General features: G+C 47.9%; 5 protein-coding genes across 5 annotated transcripts; 3 read left to right on the top strand and 2 right to left on the bottom strand.

The window, feature by feature from the left end:
• Positions 1-169: 169 nt before the first annotated feature.
• Positions 170-2,764, bottom strand: LSM04_004423 (uncharacterized protein; the record flags this gene model as incomplete). The annotated part of the gene is made up of 1 exon (XM_067332504.1): positions 170-2,764. The coding sequence occupies one exon, from the start codon at positions 2,762-2,764 to the stop codon at positions 170-172; it is 2,595 nt and encodes an 864-aa protein (XP_067186890.1).
• A 14,263-nt stretch (positions 2,765-17,027) lies between these two features.
• Positions 17,028-17,584, bottom strand: LSM04_007561 (uncharacterized protein; the record flags this gene model as incomplete). The annotated part of the gene is made up of 2 exons (XM_067332503.1): positions 17,028-17,292; positions 17,520-17,584. 2 exons carry the CDS (start codon positions 17,582-17,584, stop codon positions 17,028-17,030), a joined length of 330 nt encoding a protein of 109 aa, XP_067187022.1.
• Positions 17,585-17,960: 376 nt separating this feature from the next.
• LSM04_006491 (uncharacterized protein) lies at positions 17,961-18,560 on the top strand (the record flags this gene model as incomplete). Its single annotated transcript, XM_067332502.1, has 1 exon — positions 17,961-18,560. The coding sequence occupies one exon, from the start codon at positions 17,961-17,963 to the stop codon at positions 18,558-18,560; it is 600 nt and encodes a 199-aa protein (XP_067186986.1).
• Positions 18,561-18,856: 296 nt separating this feature from the next.
• LSM04_008009 (Thioredoxin domain) lies at positions 18,857-19,426 on the top strand (the record flags this gene model as incomplete). Its single annotated transcript, XM_067332501.1, has 1 exon — positions 18,857-19,426. The coding sequence occupies one exon, from the start codon at positions 18,857-18,859 to the stop codon at positions 19,424-19,426; it is 570 nt and encodes a 189-aa protein (XP_067187049.1).
• A 187-nt stretch (positions 19,427-19,613) lies between these two features.
• LSM04_005351 (Tubulin binding cofactor A) lies at positions 19,614-20,000 on the top strand (the record flags this gene model as incomplete). The annotated part of the gene is made up of 1 exon (XM_067332499.1): positions 19,614-20,000. One exon carries the CDS (start codon positions 19,614-19,616, stop codon positions 19,998-20,000), a length of 387 nt encoding a protein of 128 aa, XP_067186927.1.
• Between the last annotated feature and the right edge of the window lie 34 nt (positions 20,001-20,034).

The following is a 20,034-nucleotide window of genomic DNA, read 5'->3' as shown; positions in this document are numbered from 1 at the left end:
TGGATCCTCTTAAGGCAACATAAGACAAAAAGAAAAATTCAGCAAAGGAATTCAAAAAAAAAAAAATCATAAAGCTCAAATCCTTTTTTGGGGGGATAGGCGAATATATATATATATATATATATAGATTTATTTGCAAATCAATCTTTGTAAAATAAGCAGAAATTATTTACGAAAAAGATTGTTCCAAAATATAAAGATAAAAAGAATGACTTTCATGAGAAGGATTTAAAAAGCCAAATCCTCTCATTCCTTTAAAACGTTTTTCAGCATTTTCACGGCCTAGCTTTCTTGCCGCATTTACAAACTCTCTAATAGTTTCTCCCTCAGCTTCAGAAGAAGGTTTGGGAGTTTCATTAACCTCACATTTTTGACGTTTAAGAATAGATTCTTTTTGGGCACGTTTGCGACGTAAAGCAGCACGATCACAAATTCCAATAAATGAGGGCGTTCTTGCCATTAAAGACGCAAGCTCCATAGCATCTGACAAAGAATTCGAAGAATTCATACAGTTATCAAGCCAAAACCCCACATTTCCGTTATCAAAGTCATTCAAAAAAGAGTCCAATGTGGGATTCTGAAGAACTGCTAAAGGCATTGGAACAAGAGGTGGTACTGCAGAAAAGTCATTATACTCCAAAAAGACACCATTGTTCAAAATTGTAGTGTGAAGAGCAATATGAGTGACAATTAAGGGATATGAAATATCTAAAGGACACTGTAAAATGCTATCTCCAAAATGCACCTCGCATAATTCATTATGAGAAGGATAACAATATATACTAACATGTGGTTTAGGTGATACCTCAACATTTGTTCCAATAGGTGCTTGTTCATACCAACCTCGGCATGAAGTAGATGGTGTTCGTAGAAAATGCTTTAAAATTGGTGATCTTTCTCCTGAAGTATGCATTAAAAAAAGTTTTACACGCGAAATTCCTTCATTATCTTTTGGTACTGAAGAAAGTAGCTTAATAAGCCTTTCTCGTTTACTCTCACCCTCATTTTGCAATGATATTCGATGACGAGAACAAAAAAAATCTATTGCTTCTTCTACCCATGTAGGAAAGGAATGAACACTAGATATCAATTTATTAGCCGTAATTTTGGATTCTCTAAGTGCATGACACCAAAGAATACAGTTAACATCAAAAGGGGTTAGTTCAGGTAATTTTCCTTCGTAAGGTAAACGAAAGCGATAGGAAAGTGCTCGTCCAAGAATTTCTAACCTAAAAGGATTAGTTTCATCCGTTTGCTTCATGAAACGTATTAAGCCAGTTGATTTCATTGTATCCACAACCTCATTAAAAAATGAGGCAACATTTGTAGAAATAAAGGAAATTCTAGACGCATGCAAAACAGGTTGTATTCCTTTTTGACAAAGGTTAAATCTAAACCTTCTAAATAACCATAGAATAAGATTCATTCCTTCCTGAATATTACAATTTCTATTATAATCTACCTCACAAGAGTTCTTTTTAAAATCCACAGTAGTCGCTTTTGGATACGGTAGGAGAACTGGTGAGGGACTCCCAGGAAGCAAATGGCGAATAAGAACGATACTTCGATCATTAAAATTTCCCTCTCCAATTAAAATAGTTTTTATATTAAAATGATTTAAGTATCGTTCATGTTCTGGTTTCAGTAATTCTTCTTCGATACGTTTCTCCGAAGAAAATATTGTAATAGGAACACGTCTATCAAAAGTAGAAAGGCCTTCGTAAATATCTTTTTCCTCTGTAGCAACAGAAATTGGAACACTAGTATAACTGTCACAAAGACGTTTTTCCAAATCTTTCCTTAACAACTTTATCTCAGGGATAATAAGTAAAATACAGCAGAATGTGAATTCAGATTTATCACTAGACTCCTCATTTGCATCACATAAGTCTTCATGAGTATTTACCACTATCTCCGTTATCTTCTCCAACCACTCTTCACGATCAGCGACACTAATAAGAGTAGCTGATTTAACTTCATATTTATTTTTTATAGGTTTCGTATTTAAAACCCGATAAACACAAACTCTTAATTTATTCTCGAAAAAGAGATGAATTTTATCTGAAATAATATCACTCTCAAAATCCTGTGAAATCGTAATCCAAAAACGAACTCTGTTAAGTCTTCGCTTAATAGAATCGACTGGAATCGTGAAAAAGTGATGAAGTATCGATGATACTACAAGAGCCCATAAAGAAAATAAAAACCCACCATATGAATTTCCATTTCGGAGATAAACATTTAAGTTGGGTAAGACGTAAACAATATCTTTTTCGGGTTCTGTATCTTCCATAAGAAATAACATAAGAGATTGCCAGAGAAAATCAATACCCTTAAGGTCTAGAGACAATACTACACTGGTAAATAATTCTTTATCGAGTCCAAGAGTAGGTTCATCTAAGGGATCCTCTGGGTTTTTTGATTCAATAGTTACAAAGCAACTATTACCTTCGCCATTTCGAATAATCCTTTGAACAGAAAACTTTTGAAACAAGGAAGGTATGACATCAACTAATCCAAATATTCCCAGACCAGATGACAAATTCCTACCTTCACTGACTTTCTTTTTCATACCAAAAATTAAATTGTGAAAATGGGTATCACGATCAACAAAGAAATCTACCGAATCTGCTTTTGTCATCATAGATTCAGAAATCCGATGCATCCTTGCCGATGTCAAAGTCTCAAAAAAAACTCTGCTTTCTATCGGATTGCAGTACGGAACATCGCTAAAACATCCCGAAGTTTTCTCACTAGAACTCATTGCCTTAAACCAATAAAAATGAGAAGAGATATGACCAAAACAAAAAAAGAGTTTCACATCTCAGAAGCTTTGAGATCAGACTGTTTTCATGACCAAGTAAACGAAAAGAGGAAAAAATAGAATATTTATCATAAATCCATGCATATTTAAAGTAAAAATTTACACATGTAAAAGCAAAGAGAAAGAAAAAATACAAACTATCCTCTTTTACTATTTCCCGAATAAAGTGCCATCTAAAGTGCGAAGTGCGCTACCAGGTGAAAGAACAATTAATAATTATTATAATTATAACTATAATTATAATAACACTCCTCACATGAAGAGGGTGTCAAAGAACAAAAAAAATACACATCACCACTCTTAATAAAGATAGCAGTATCTGCGCCACAGAACCCCAGGCACACCAAAATAGAAACATAAAATGAAACAGGAAGCAACGTCACTAGCGAAACAAACATCCACAAACAAGAAGGATTGCGAAAAAACGAAACAACGCAGCGGAAACCCAGAGAGAAAGACGCAAACGCCAATCCGGACGGCCCCGCCTCCACCCACACCACGACCACCTCAGAGGCGAACCCCCACGAACCAAAGCAAGAACAAAAAAAACAAGTGGGCGAACGCCGCCCCGCACTGGCGCAAGCCACAATAGGGCGCCGGGACGCCCCTTGAACCGCCCCGCCAAAGAGAACAAGAAACTCAAAAAAAAAGAAACCCGCGCGCCGCCAGGCCTAGTTGGGCCGCGCCCGCCCCGGCGCCGGAAGGACCCTCGGGTGGAAAACCCCCGCCCCTCGGAGACCCGGCGCCCCAGAGGGAGAAAGAGAGACAGAACAGCCCTGCCGGCGTTTCCCCCAGCACAAGAAATAAAAAAAGGTAAAACAAAAAGAATAATCTAAACTTCGCTTTCCCGCACAATAAACAAAATAGAAGAACAAATGGTAACTTTGCTGTTTTCTGTGGGTATTGGGTTTCCCCCTGGGAACGAAAGTGCGCCGCAACTTTTTCCCCCTACAACCGCTTACCAGCAATTAACAAAACTGAAGAAATGGAAGTGCTGAGAAGCCCCTTTTTAACCTGCCTCCCGCTCTCCCCATCGCAAGTTCCACCCCTTCGCCACGTCTAATTTTTGGACGGTTTCCCTCTAGATATTCCACCCGCTGGATTTTGCTCTTGGGCACTTACCTCCAAGCAGCAACAGCAGCCCAAACCTCCCCTTTATCCTTAAATAATAACGTTCCCCATCCGCAGACGGATGCGTCTGTCGCCAGCATTGCTGTAGAGGGCAACTGCTGTGTTGGGTGAACCGGCTAGTTCTTTAATAACGCTTTGAGCCAGTTTTGCCCAATTACCCTTGCATTGGGTGATAAATTTGCTTGGCCATGGGAACAAGAGTGTCAGAAGAGTATTGGTTTTATATTGAGGGTAATGTGGATTTTTAGGGTGAAATATGAAACGGTTAGTCTATTTTTATTATATATATAAGCTATTCAAGCTCAAGCACATATCATTATATTTAATTACTGCAACACTAATGTCTATCTCTTACTTTCATGTTTTCTGTTTTCTACACACAAACTGATAGTCTAAGTGTTTGCTTAGGTTGTTTTCGTTCTTTATTCAATCGAGATCGTTCGTTTCGCGAATGTCGAACACGGAGAAGCGCGTCGAACAACCACCAGCTGACTCCAGCGGGTTCAGTGCAGAAATACTCACCACATTGCAACGCGACAGCCTATATAAAATACATCCGTGGAGACAACTAGCTGACAAATATATTGAACGGCGCGACGTTTTAAAAGCCCGTGCGAAAAAACCAGAGATACGGGCCTTGTTACAGCAGGCGTTCGTAGAAAGGATGAAATCTAACAGTCCATTTTCACAAGAGGTGAGGTTCATTCTCATGACGCTCCTGTACAGCGGATCGAGCCATCCGCACATTATGCTGGCCGACATGCTACTCAACATGTCCGCTGGGGAGCGCCTCGCTACGCACAATTGGTGGGTATATCAGAATGCAAATGAGCTTATACAGGATTCCATGTTAACAGCCGTCGCCTCCGGCAACCTTATATTCCCTCTATTTCCGGGAAAACAAATGGACACCCAGAACCGTTGCATGATGGAGGAAGCTGTAGAAGTTAAACGACCGGCAGATACAGGGGCTACAACCATGGAAGCACTACAGTTCCTTTACCCGAAAAGCCGCGCCTTTTTTGCCCAATCTCCTCCTCCAACCAATGTCCTGAGCGGAGGTGAGCCCTTCATACCGGTATTTGATGGAAACAATAATCAAGCGGGATACTGGGACGGAGCACCGGTCAAGGATAGATTTGACCAACTGCAGAAACAGATACAAAATCTCCAATCCGCGGTGCAAAGATTTTCTTCTGCCAACAACGGAAGTGGCACCTACGCTGGAAGGAGCAGCGGAAGCAACCGCCGAGGCCGAGTTGGTGGAAATGCCCAGCGCGGTGGACGCCGTGTTGGACGCGGGGGAGGATATAACTACCCAATGTGCGGTGGCGAAGCTGAAGACCACGGCGAAGAAATGTACAACACACACGAGACAATGAAGTTCACAAAAACTGAAGCGGTGCTCGCCACTCAAGAGCGTAGTATTGAGTGGCGGCACCATGATTAAGGGAAAAACCACGAACTCTGACCTCGACCTCATCTACGGGTTGTACATGCCTCTCAAGTCTGTCCTTCCATGCATGGAAGTGGGCGAAATCGATGACTGCTCGATTCAAGTCCTGAAACGTATGGCAGACATGGCGGCAATGCAAAAGAAGAGGATGGCAGGTGCAACAAGAGGCGAGGGGCGCCACGACGGAGGAGGAGAAGAAGCTGTAAGTGACAAGCACTACAGCCAAAACACTACCGGATTGATCTACATCCTGCTCTTTACACGATCCCATTGGATCGCGGGGGTATTTTCATTATCCTCCATAACAGCAACATCAAACAACATACACAGTAAGCAACTGGGAAGTCAACAACGTCAAAAGTACGTGCTCCGTGTTTACGACTCGGCACCGTCACCGCCAGTGGAGCGGGACGTACGGCGTGCCTCCAGACCGTTCGATGACAGCATCACGGTCGAATTTGTCCCAACCCCACGACAAGTGCGTTTCAGCGAAGATTGTGGCATTTTCATGTCCATATGTTTTTTTGCGTTTGCGGTTAACGTGAATGTCCGCATTACGCCAGGTCTGACCAAGATGGTCAGACATTTATTCGACACAGCGTTGCGCCACCGCGAGAAGCCGCCGGCACGCGCGTTTTTCTTGTCGAGACTCAAATGTCTTCTTGAGCTACAAACTGACGACGAACGTCAACTCATTTTTCACGCCACCATGAATAAGTGGCTGCAACAGCAACATCAACAGCGACACACGCATCAGCTGAAGAAGAACCCATCGCGACATCGCGATGAGGGAACGTTACTTTACGGAGGGGCAGGCGCCTCACCACCATCACAGCAACGACGTCTAAGAGGGACCAATGTAAACGAGGAGGAAGCGGATGACAGCGCGGTGCGATTGACCACTGCGAACGAGGAGACGATGGAGCCCATGGAGTGGTCCCAACCCCAGGGTGAGGTTGAAGGGTCATCGCGAGAAGGAGAAGAGGAAGACGTGACAGAACTGGGAGTTGTGGGGACAGTAAGAGCGGAAACCAAGTTTCCCGCTGAACCCAAGCGGCGGTCGATTGCGTGCCAGGCACGTCGCGCGCTGCTTCGCGCGCAACTCAACTGGGAAGTGAATCAGCGTCGCAAGGTTACTTACATTCTGTCCGGCCTCGCGCTCATCTCGGTTGGCAAGGGCGATGATAAGGAGCTAAGACCCCAGTCGATCACCAATTTTCGCACCAAACACCATTTGGAGAATTTGACCGAGTTTGACCTATCTACCGTCTTTAGCGCATTACAGCTGCCCTATTTTTCCCTTCAGTTCAACGACGATCGTCCACGGGCCCAGCAGAAGCGCTCAAACAAGACGGACGGCAATCTGAGAGCCCACGGGTTGATTCTGGTGCCGTCGACGCCGCACCTGCTCGAGACGAAGGAGGCTCGCAACTCGCTGGCAGCGCTCTACGTCCGCGGGAAGGAGGGGCTTGGCATGCCCACCACGCTGCAGTTCAACCAGAGCAACTACACCTTCCGCCTGGGCGCAGCCCCATGCCGCCACTACCCCGAAAAGAATAAGGGCACAAAGAAGAAGAAGACGCCGAACGCGGACGAGGAGACCGCCTCCTCTGAGGCAGACGGATCGTGGGAATTCTCGCTGACAGAGGATGCGTCGCAGGCGTTATGGGGCGTCTATCTTCCCTCACGCTGGCGCACCTACGGGGCGTTGGCGGACATGGAGTCCGGGCGAACCGCCAAGCGGACGGCAAGCAAGCAGCAGAGCAGCATGGCTGTCGACAACCAGCCGGCGAAGAAGCACAAGAAAACGAACAAGAAAAAGGTGGCGACTCGACGGCACATTGAGCTAGACTTGGGCGCTGAGGACGTTGAGGCAAGATATCATAAAGCCGATGGGATCGATGTCGATGATATTGCTACGACGGAGTCGACGACGGAGGCGCAAGACGACGCTGGAGAGAAAAACGGCGACGAACGCTGGATGTTCCCGCGCCAACAACGCCTGAACGACAGCAACGCGGACGAGATCGACCAGGCACTGTGTGACATGCCGGGGCAAGTGCTCCGTAGCGTCACGGTCCCTTGTTTAAACGTGCCGGGCAGGGCGTGCCTCGGAAAGAGCCCGCTCTGCCCAAGAAAATGGATAATCTTTCCAGAGAAGCCAAAACGCATCCACGAGGTGACATGGAGGAGCAAGACGCAACAGACGCGCCAGCGCCACTTAAACTGGCTGCGCGACCTAAAGGCAATGCCGGACGATCTCCTGCGGTACCACACCCTCGCCTCGGCGATACTGGAATTTTTGTTTCGGTTGTACAAGGGCGGTCACGCTACGTGGTCGACGATACACAGCAGCATGGCGCAGATTGCTGGTGCCCTGCAGGATCTCCCCCTTTACACAAACGTGGGCTTGGTGACGCCGGCCGCCCCAACGCGGTGCCAAGGTCCAGCGCCCCGCATTGCCGGAGGAAGCCTGGAGCCAGCAATGTTTTTCTTCTGGAAAACTCGCTGGCGCTTAAGCTACGGCGTCGCACAGCACCGGGACCAGCCGCGTCGTGCTGGGGCAGAACTGAATCCAAGAAGGTCCTGGGGCACGTGTCGACGTGCTGTCAGCAGTATCACCTGTACCAAGTTACCGCTGAGCGGTGATGTGGAGGAAAATCCCGGCCCTTCCCTGCGAGGTATGCAGCGGAACTCAGCTGAACTTACCCAGGCCAAGAGGCTTGCTCTCCACAAAGCCCTTTTTGAGGAAAACGTGCCATTCGGCCTTCTAAGCGAGACGAAAATGTCTTCTGCGGAAGTGTCGAGTTTCACAATCGCTGGTTATCGACATCATGGACTGCCCTGCCCCTCTAAAGGTGGCGGCGTTTCGATTCTGGTTCGTGAAGACCTGCCGGTGGAAGTAGGATCGTCTGTTGTGGCGAGCATTGGGTATACCCACGCAACGATCCGCTTGACAGAAGGGCTGGCGCTCTCAGTGACGTCAGCATACTTCTCCCAGGGAGATCATTTACAGCCTCGCAACTGGACACGCTCTTGACGACCAGCGGACCCCACCCCATTGGTGCAGATGCTAACGCGCATGCGTTGGCCTGGGGTCGCGCGATCCCACCTGATACACGTGGCGATGTTCTAGCGCAATGGTGCCTAGATAACGATTGCGTCATACAGAACACTGGAGAAAGCACCCGCCACACTACACGTCACGGTCCGCGCCGGACGTGACACTATCCCGAGAGTGTCGCATAGAGTCTTGGACAGCCAAGTTCTCTCCGGATAGTGACCATTATATCACCCTCTTCGAAGTAGCAGCAGTAGATGATGATGATGAACCACTGCGGTTCCCTCGCCTCCGTGCCCCACTCTATGCATGGAAGAAGGCGAAATGGTCTCGTTTTGGACAAATGTCAAATGCCCAATGCCGAAAACTACCAACACCGAAGATGAGCGTTCACAAGCGAGAACGTTTACTCGCCTCCGCAATCCGCATCGCAACAGCTGCAGCGGTCCCCCGCGGAGGACGATACACTGCCCCCTTTTGGCCTCCAGAACTCAGTGAGATTGAGTCGGAGATCTGCCAACGTAAGGCCTCTGTCTATAGAGACAGGTTGGCAGCACGCCGCAGAGAGATGCTGAGACAAGCCTCCCATAAAAGATGGAAAGCCCTCTGCGGCAAGATGGCCGTAGCAGACGGCTGCCGTTGGAACATTGTAAAGAGGATTTACGCCCCACGCCCACTGAGCACCCCGGCGATAAAGATTAACAACACGGTGCTCACGGAAAATCAGAAGGCCAAGCACTTTATCCGTTTGCGCCCCACACGAGCCAGACGGCACCCACACCCCCACCCTCCGCCACCCATCCCAGTTCTCGACGAGGAATTTGCACCCATTACAGAAGCGGAACTGGAACAGGCCCAGCGCCTTCTCCCGAAAGGAACAGCGGCTGGTCCGGATGGGATTTACAGCGAGGCTCTCCAACATTTGGGACCCAGAGCGAAAGCAGAAACCCTTTCACTTTTCAATGAAAGTCTCCGCACTGGTATTTTCCCAGCTGCTTGGAAAGTAGGTGTTATTGCGCCCCTCCCCAAACCAGGGAAGAAGGCAACAGACCCAGACTCGTTTAGACCACTCACATTTACTAGCCGTATGTCCAAACTAATGGAAAGGATTATAGCAGCCCTTATTCGGGATGTTATTGAACCCAAGCTGACCCCACAACAATCCGGGTTCAGGCCTGGCCACCCCACACTGGACCAATTGCTGCACCTGCGCGCAGCCCTCAAAGAGAGCTTCGTATGACTCGCGCAAAGGTGCCGTATTCGTCGATTACGCCAGGGCTTTCGATACTGTAGATCACGACCGAATCGTTATTGCGATGCGAGAGATGGAGCTCCCACCGCGCATCATCCGATGGTCAGCCCCATTTTTAAAAGGACGTCAGGCTAAAGTACGAGTCCAAGGAAAATCCTCACCACTAATGCTATTCCACTGCGGCGTACCGCAAGGAACGGTTCTAGGCCCGCTTATGTTCACTATAGTAATGAACACTCCAAGCAAACGATTATCTCAAGTTCCTCTTCTGTACCACGGCTTTTTTGCTGATGACCTCACGCTAGCAGCACGGCATGAGAACAGAGACATCATCAACAGTGTGCTACAAAGCGGAATAAATGTGGTTGATGAATGGTCCAAGAGCCACTTCATGGAAGTAAACGCAGACAAAACGAAATACACCCTCTTTGGATCATTGGACCCAAACCCCCTCTCCCTTGAACTACGCGGCACCCCTGTCGGTCTAGAGAAAGCTCCAAAACTTCTCGGAATTACATTCCAACACCATCGCGGAGTGTCCTCCCATTTAATACAGACGAGGCAACGCATGAATTTTCGTTTGTTGCAGCTCGCTGCAATCTCGTCCACCGCATGGGGCCCAAAACGGGATGTTTTGCGCGCTTTCTATCTGGCCCTAGTTCAAGCCCAGGCACTATATGGATTTGAGGTCTGGTACTGGGATGCTTCACCCGCACGCCGCCAACAATTAGCAGCAGGCCAAAACAAAGCTTGGCGAACCATAGCAGGAATCCCATTTGGATGTCGCTCCGACGACGCACTACGAGAAGCCCGTCTTCTACCACTAGAAACGACAGCCATGATACGGAGCCTCAAACACTTCTTACTATGCCAGACAAGGGGTGGATCCCTGAAAGAAAGCGCTGATCAGGTTTACCACTTGAACCACCCAGTCCGAAAATTCTATGTGCGCCTAATGAAGACATACCCAACGCTCCGTATAGAGCCACGCGAGTTGCCGCTATTAACACCGACACTGCGTTTCGGTAAGCGCGCTCGCTTCTTCACGTCACTGGATAACGTCTCCGCTGACGACTCTGAAGAACGCAAAAAGGAAGCACCTGAGCGTTGGATAGCCCGACATTTCCGCCGCATGGGAGAAACACCACCACCCCGTACACATTATGAAATTTGGACTGATGGCTCGGTATTCCTGGGTGTCAAATCTGGGGCAGCGGCGATGATTTACAAGGATGGCGAACTGCTTAGCACCACGCAAAGAGGAGCTGGCCCCCTAGCCTGCAGCTACACGGCTGAAACCATAGCACTATATGAAGGATTGCGGAAACTACTCACGACATCACCGGCAGAAAACCCAACACCCTGCAGAGTTTCCGTATTCTCAGATTCGCCGTCTCTACTGACAGCGCTCCGGAATGGTCCCCTAACTGTTACGGATCCTGTGCTCCGTAAACTATGGAAACTGATCCTTCAAGTGCAACGTCGCAAAGCCCGCATTCGACTGAAATTTATTTTCGGCCATTGCGGAGTAGAGAAGAACGAAAAATGCGACGCTGAGGCCAAAAAAGCTGCGGGGCATGCCCAGAAGGATGATACCTGGATTCCCGATGTTATTGCCTACGCCAAACGCATACTCAAGGGGGAGGGCAAACCTCGTCCTTCTCATGGATGGCAAATCGCAGGAAACTGGAACTCCACCAAAGACAACCCAGAACTAACACGAGAAGAAGAAACAGCACTTGCAAGATTCCGCACAGGAGTCTCGCATCGATATGAGTGGTTGCTGAGAAAAATCCAACCCCATATCCCCCTGGTTGTCGATGGTGCAACCCCCAAGAGGCAAACGACTCAGCCCCACCGAAGCCGCAAGCAACGCAGAGACACCACCCCATGAGTAAAGCATCCGAGCCAGCAGCATGCACAGAGTGCGGAGCACAATACTCATGCAGGAACACCGCGGCGCCTCACATGGTTAACAGGCATGGTTTTAAGAAGGCCGATGCGCTTTGGAAACTCAAGTTTCCCCATGCACTACCTCCGCCGGACATACCGCCTGAGCCACCGCCGCCCAGACCAATATCTCCGGTAAATACGTTACCTCGCCAATCAGCACTTGCAGTGAAAAAACATCCCTTTGCATGCCATTTATGTCACCGAACCTTCCCCCAGAAAAACGGATTAACTCGCCACCTCAGGTGCATGCACAACGCAGAATGCCCCCCCACTGAAAGAAAGTGCCCAAGAGCAGATGAACCAATAACAGAGGGATCGGCATTTCCATGTGACAAATGTGGCATGATAGCGCGCCCTAAAACAGGCCTCAAAGCCCACATTAGAGCACGCCATCCTGAGGACCCCAGCAAAGACGCACCCGGCACGCAGTTGATTCCACAGCCAGCATCGCTACGCTGTGAATTCTGTCTGGGAGATTTCGGTAACATAGGAGCTCTATCGTGCCGCAAAAAGCAAAAACACCCACCTGGAACTCCGATATTGCCGATTACGCTAAAGGTAACGTTTCCCAGAAACAAGAAACGTCAGCGAGACTCGTCGCCACCGGAACGTGAGGACCACGGCAAGGTTCATTGCGGTGTGTGCAAGAAGTTCTACGCCAACATGCCTTCACTCACCATTCGCTGCAGAAATGTTCACCATGGCGAAGGCATGCCTGCCAAAGGGGCAACCAAATCCTCCCGATGCAAGGGCGAGAACATAAGTGACCTTTCGACCCTGATTTGCCCCACATGCAACAGACAATGCATGAGCAAATCAGGCCCCACACAACACCGCATGTCTCAACACGGGTATCAGCATATTCGCGCGCATAATAGCCAACGCGCCGGCTGCGAAGAAACAGCGCTGCATCTCTTGAGTTGCCCCGCCCTTCGTCCATTGCGAATGCAGTATGCTATAACAGGTATCCCTCTCCAAAAACTGTGCTTTTCCAAACAGCTAGCCCAGTTCCTTCTGGCAGTGGAGCGGAACTATGCGATACCGCAGACTTCGCGGTCCAGAACCCCTACGCCTCCTTCCTCCACCCTGTAAGGCCTCTACACCCCTCTAAGGCCAGCGACGGGCTCGATTATGAAATCCCTGACAGGATTAGTCTCAAGAGACGCTTGTCGCGATCCCCAACAAGCAACAAGAAAACAGAGGAGATCATTGAGGCCCAATCATTAACTAAAAAACCAAAAATAACAAAAACCAATAGCAAAAAGGAGAGTGGCCGACGGGCTCTGGGAAAGGATGGTGGGAGCAGAGAATCTCTCGTAGACTGTTTTACCTCGCATGGATTGGTTATAAAAATAAATAAAACAAAACTTGAAAATAACAAAACTCAAATAATAAAAACCTCAAAATAACAAAATAAATATTACAAGAGCTTGAGGATCCTTCAAAACGAAGGGATTTTTCTCTCAAACATCGCTCTTCATAGACAGCAACCTTGGTGCTCTACGGTGAGAAGCTGGTATCCGCACCGTTGGGGTAAAACCCATAAAGGCGAGAGGAATAATAAGCAAAAAAACACAAACGTGAGGGAGGGTATCAACCTAGGCAACGACGTGGAATGGCGGTCGGCGGTGGCCTGCGTGCGTCGGTCCAAGCAGATGCAGCCCACCAAGGCGCCGACACCACTCTCCGCCGAGAAATACTGCAAAGCGAGGGCGGTGCTCTTGCGACAAAGTCACTTCTCCCCGCTGGCGGCACTTTTCCTCGCCCTTATGTGGAACTGCGCGGCCCGAGCGGGCGATATCACTACCCTACTGAAGCAAGATGTAAAGCTATTTCTGCAGCTGCCGACCAGCGACGACGGCGACAACAGCAACAACAACAACAACAACAACAACAACAGAAAAAACAGGAATCCGCTACCGCAGCTGCGCGTGGTGTCAAACGCCGAGGGCGTCCCACAGCGCTACCCAGTTCTGGTTTGGATGGCCCGCGGCAAGGCGTCCCACTTTCGGACCCCCTACGAGGTGATGACCACGCTCGCCGAGGACGAAGCGCTCATCCTGTTCAAGCACCTAAACAGAATCAAGAAGAAGGGGTCTCGGCTCTTCACAAGCGAAGACTCCAGCATGGTGCGCAGGATGTTGTCCAACGTACTCAAGCCCATCGATCCGACAATGGCACTGCCGTCAGCGCGCAAGGGCGCGATCAGGTACTGCGCCAAGCTGGGCATGACAATGGAGGAGCTGCGGCGCATGACGGGCCACACCCAGGACTCGACGCTCAACATCTATCTCGGACGTGGCCAGCAGACAACTATGGACGTCGCGCAAACACAGGCCAACGTCGAGGAGCACCACCTCTTGTCAGCGCCAAATACCTCGGAGTGAAGGCACCCAAGGCAGCAGACCTGGGTATTTGCGACCGTGACGTGTACCGGCTGATGCTGGATCTCAAACGGCAACAGCAAGCACCAGACGCAAGCGACGTAGCTGTGGACGTCGCGGGTGACAATGTAAAGGAGTGGCCCCTGCACCTCAAGCATACCACTCCACTCGACACGGAGGCGGTGCGGCAGATGGCGACCGCCCACCCACACACGAAAGCGTTTCTAGAAGAAGCATACCGCTACATCACGGTTGATGCCTCGCCTGACCCATACCCTATACCGCACCTCGTGCAGACCTCACGCACCATCAAGACGACCAAGATGACGAAGGAGGACCTCCAGAAAGCCGTGAGCATGGGCAAGTTCGAACTGTGCCGTGACGAACACGGCCAGCCGATCGCTCATTTCGACAACCGCACTGGCATGATCCCGACGGGCTACTACGGTGTCGATGTGTTCACCGTCCCGGAGATGAAGGGACGCAGACGACTCATCACGGAACCTCACCTAAACGCTGTCATGGCCAAGGTGGACATGCCGCAAGTAAACTACCCGACGCGGCTTGGGAGACGGCAATCACTGCGTTATGCCAAGTACATGTTGCAACTTGACTTTGAGGCATTCTACGGTGCGATCCCACTTCCAGCGGCACTGCGCAACAAGTTTGTGTTCCGGTGTGGTGGCAGTTACTACCGTTTGTGCACGCTGCCCACCGGCGCGCGGTGGAGCGTGGCAGTGGGCCAGGCGACCACGTGGGTGCTTGTCGACATTGATACCCCCGTCATTATACATACGATGATTGATAATATTTTGATTGCGGCCAAGGAGGGCCAGGAGGAGGAGTTTGTGAGCGCGGTACGGCAGGTGTTGCTGCGCATTCGTGCTGCAAATCTGCTGACCTCGCCAGACCGCGAGGAACTACTTCATTATACGGAGGAGGAATTATTACGTCTCGCTGAGCAGAACAACGTATTTCTTGGCGAAGAGTACATGTGGAACGGAACCGAGAGGGTGGTACGAAACTCAGTCAAGACGGTCGCGAAGTTGATGCTGAGTTTGGCACCAGACCGGCAGCACTCCATACGGACGTTCGTTTCTGTGGTGTCCTTGGTGTGTTATGCGATTCACACGACGCGCCTGAACCCGGCAAAGATGTTTCGACTCTTGCGGACCTACAGATATTTCTACCGACAGGTCTCCGGTGGTGCGGACTGGGACGCGCCGGTGCCGTACATTCATCCGAAGGTGACCGATGAATTGAGCCGCATCTCGAATGAACTGATCAAGAACCAATGGTGGCGCATTGACCCACCACGGCATGTTGATTACAACGACGGCTCGTACGATATCGTTGCCTATACGGATGCCTCCCGCGAAGGATGGGGAGCCGTGGTGCACTTTCAGTTCACGGGCGAAGTCACCACGTTCCAGCAGCGCTTTGTCACCCACCACCAGCTTCCTTTTTACAAGGGACAACCAACAGGTGGAGACGACGGAGGCAACCACGACCGTTTGTACGATGACGCCTATGGCGCTGAAGATGAAGAAGAGGAAGACGAAGAAAGCGAGGACGTGTTTGTGGAAGACCCGGAGGATCGCGCACTACGCGACATCCGTGGACCACTTGCCTCTATCCCGGTACACAACGCTACCGGCCTCTTCAGGGCACGGCATTCGGCTCACGCGGAACCGAGGGCAGTTCAGGCTTTGCTTTTGTTATTGCACAAGGAGGGAACGCTGAGACCTGGTATGCGCATCGCGGTGGTGACGGATCACTACGCGATTGCGGCTGCACAGAAACGCCTGAACGGCTTTGGCGACATTGGCAGGGGCTTCTCGTTAAACAAGCTCTTCGAGACCACCTACAATCTCTGGTACGATTACGACATTGAGGTTATCTTTTACTACCTGAAGGGCGAAATGAATCCAGCGGATTCTTTATCGCGGCACTTTGGGGTAGGAACATCAAACGATCAAGAGGGAAATGATAAGAGAAACAGCACTGTCGTACGAATGGAGCACTTTGATGCAACGACTTTGCCCAGAGGTATGCCTAGTCTGTCGCAAACATACTGCCCACTGTTTGAAGACACTGCTTCTACAGACGAAGGCTACTAGGCGGCGCCATGCTGCCACGAATCACTACGGGGAGCTGTCTAAAATGACTAATCTTAGTCCACAGTAAAATTTCACAACAAAAAGAAACATCAACGACGCCCCGCGGAGGATGTGCCGCATTTGTTTTGAAGTATGAAGGAACCTGTCCGTCACACCGGATCTTCAGTTCTTTCTCTCCCTTTCTTCTTCTCTCGATCTTAGGCCTTTCAAGCACAAATTTAGAGACATGACAATGGCCCTCGTATTTGGCGATAATTTTGCCTGATCTTGGGGTCGCAACAAGCCTCGATCTAAACATAATAAATGCCAACGCGCTATTTCCAAGAAAAAATAATAAGGGAAAAGGGATTCGATCCACCCCTTTCGCGCAAATCATACGCGAAACTGTGCTCTCCAATTCTTCAACCGTTGTCGTTTCTAGTGAAGTTGCTTCTTGCAACCCTTTTATTGCCTTTTGGCTTAAAGACAAGGTGTTTTCCTTATGGTTGAAGTGCGCCCCGATGAAACCAAATTCTTTCGTTTAAAACTGCTATTCCCCAATAGTGGCCCCACGACTTTGCATGTTATGTATGGTTTGGCGTCCCCAAGATTGTACCTTTTCGTGTGGGCCACCCATTCGGATGTTATCAATCCATAAATGTATGTGTGAACCTTCTGGTGCCGCACACTGTGGCAATACCAATTCTGAATCTCCAGAAAAAACTATTATAATTGTGTTTAAAATCTCAGGACTACATTTATGGCCCATGGGAAGGCGAGTGAACTCAACTAATTCCCTTGATTCCGTGCGGCAACGGAAACTAGCTCGCATGTTATCTGGTAAGGCCACCTGGAAAAAAGATGCCTTCAAATTAATGTTGCCGCATCAACGTAGTCCACATCCAGGTGCCGGGAAATTTGCCCCAAAGGCGCATCAGCCCCACAATCATCCTCGCCATTTTTCTCCCTCTGCCAGGCCGTTTCTTTTTTCTTCCTCGCGCCCTTATTCGGTGCGCCCTTGGGGCCGAGTGGGGCGTTGCCGGCCGCAGCCCCGCTTTGCCGGTTCGGGTTTCGCCGCTCGGGGAGAAGGGGGCGGGGTTCCCGCGTGCCCCGAAACGGCCGGGAGGGCGGGCTTCCGGCAGAAATCCGGGGGCTGGACACTTCCCGCCGCGGCATTTTCCCTCAGACGGCGCGCTGCGGCGTTTTTTTTTTGGCTGGGGTCCCGGCGCGGGTTGCTGTTTTTTTTTCCTTTCCTTTTATTCCTGGTGTGTGTGCGCTGCTTGGGGGCCTTTGTGGGGTCGCGCGTCGCGTTCTTTCGTCGTCGGGGGGTTTTGGTAAAAACGTGTGGTTTGTTTTTACTTGGGTTGGCCGTGTTCTCGGGGTCGGCGCTCCAGTGGTGCGCGGTACAGGTGTTTTTCGTACATTGGGTGTTGTGGTTTTTAATTGTTGTGTTGATGGGTTTCATCTGTTTTTTTTTCTTTTTGGCCTTATTGTTTCAGGTATTGAAATGATTGAGGTTTGGTGGTTTTTCTTTGGCCACAGTTTTTTGCTTATCTGACCCCTTGTTTTCATTTATTTTTAAAAACACTAGACCTATGTGTTTTATATAGATGTTTTTTCGTGGTTCCTCTGGAGTCGGTTTGCTTTGAATCCATGCAAATTTCCACTGAAATTTTGTGTAGAAATCTTTTTGATTTTCTTATTTCGAAGAACATTCTCACTCTTAAATATTTTGTGTTTATTTTTATTGTTTCTCTCAGAAAATATTGAGTCAACAAGTTAAAGATAAATTTTAGAATAATGTGGTTATTTCGTAGTTTGGCTGTAATTGTTGTATTACTTGCCTTTATACTAGCAGCAATTCCAGAGCAAGATACTCTTTTGAGGTTGGTTCCTGAAAATTATACATTTGATGCTTTGAAGCGCAAGTTTGGCGGGTCAAGAGACCTTGATCACAATGGTACGAGAAAGCTTTATCATTCACTTTTGCATGATATAGATGAATACATGAAAAGTTTCAAAAATGATTCAGGGGTCAGGGAAAGAGCATTATCTTGCAATTCATTGCGGTGGACTGCCCGTTTGTACGCACGTTCAAGAGATGGAACCTATATATTCCCAAAGATAACTGACTGGGTGCTTCAGTTGAGAGATAGCTACGTTTATGGACTTCGTTATCTACCCTATGGTATATCAGAAGATATTTACCGTTCTTTGAACGGGGATTTTTCTTTTAGCTCTACAGCTCTCGTTATTCAGCAGATCAAGGGATGTCTTTTCCCATCAGCAGATAGAGCTGGGTGTCCTTCATATATGTTTCTTCGTCAAATAAGAGGAAAGAGTGATGATGATGTTCTATCATCGTGTGTTAGAACCAATACGAATTATGATTCTGTTTGATTGAAGAAAGGTTGCCTTATTGCCTTATCTTTTTTTAGAGAAGAATATGTTATTGGTGAACAGTCAAACGGAGCGCCCAATTCTCCCCCCTTTATCTTATACCTATTTCTGCGTATATAATAATAATAATAATAATAATAATAATAATAATAATAATAATAATAATAATAATAATAATAATAATAATAAAACAAGAAGGGATTGATAGTGGATTTTCTTCTATATATTTAATGAGTATACGTTTTTTTGATTTTTTTCTTTTATTTTCTCCTTGAATAAAAAGAAAAAAACAAGCCATGAATGCTGCATCCGAACAAGCTATGCTGCAAATTGCAGAAACCATCGAGCGAGCTGTTGACGATGAAATGCAGCGTATTGATAACATGGATGACGAAGATCTCATGGAGATCCGTCGTAAAAGACTTAAGGCATTAAAAGAAATGGAAGCACGTCGAGAGGCTTGGATAAGGAAAGGACATGGTCAACTTCATGAATTGACTGATCCAAAGGAGTTTTTTCAGGCTGTGGAACAATCTGAACGTGTTGTTGTTCATTTTATGAGAAGAGCCACCACAAGATGCAATATTATTGAACGACACTTAAGAGAAATAGCTCCTCGTCATTTTGAAACACGTTTTTGTTATGTTGATGTGGAAAGGATACCTTCTCTGGCTGAAAGATTTAATGTAATAATGTTACCAACATTAATGCTTATTGAAGGCAAAAAAACGTTTCACAGTATTATTGGATTTGATGAATTTGGTGGTACTGATGACTTTTCAACAGAGACTGTGATAAAAGTCCTTTCTTTTTATGGCATGGTGAATGAAAATGGTATGTTTGCAGCAGACCAGAGTAATGATTAGAGTATTTTTAAATTATCCATAACGCCATTAGGAGGTATATTGTGTTAGGGTTAATTATCATTATATAGATTTAAGTGCTAACTTTTATATGTTTTCATTTTTTTTTTCCGTTTTACACTCTTGTGCTAAACATTGCACTATTTTTGGAGAGAAAAGAAAAGAGAGAAATATACCCACGAAGAAAGTAATGTCTACATCTCAAGAGGATGGTGGTAATCGTTTTATGGGACGTACAAAGCAAGTGGAAGATCCTGTTATGAAAGCCCTACGGATTAAGGTGAGTGGTCTTAAACGCAATATAAAGGATCTAGAATTCGCCAAAAAAGAGGTGGTTTCTGAAACAACTCGTCTGGAGACCATAAAACAAAATGATCCAGATCGTGTTCAACAACAAAAAAATGTCCTTGAGGAAGCACGAATGATGGTGCCCCACTCAGAGAACAGAGTTAGGACGGCCATTAAAGATGTGAAAGATTTTTTAAATGAAGGAGACTTGAGCAATAAGGATGATGCGTTGGTACAAAGTGCACATGAAGCCTTACAGGCGGCGGAACTTGCTCTATCTCAGGCATAAACTTTTGAGGATCCCAAAGTATTGTAATTTTTTT

Source organism: Trypanosoma melophagium (assembly GCF_022059095.1).
Source record: "Trypanosoma melophagium isolate St. Kilda chromosome Unknown ctg6segment0, whole genome shotgun sequence".
In the NCBI taxonomy this organism is placed as follows: domain Eukaryota; phylum Euglenozoa; class Kinetoplastea; order Trypanosomatida; family Trypanosomatidae; genus Trypanosoma; species Trypanosoma melophagium.
The sequence above is the reverse complement of the archived record's forward strand: the minus strand, read 5'-3'. Positions and strand labels throughout refer to the sequence as shown.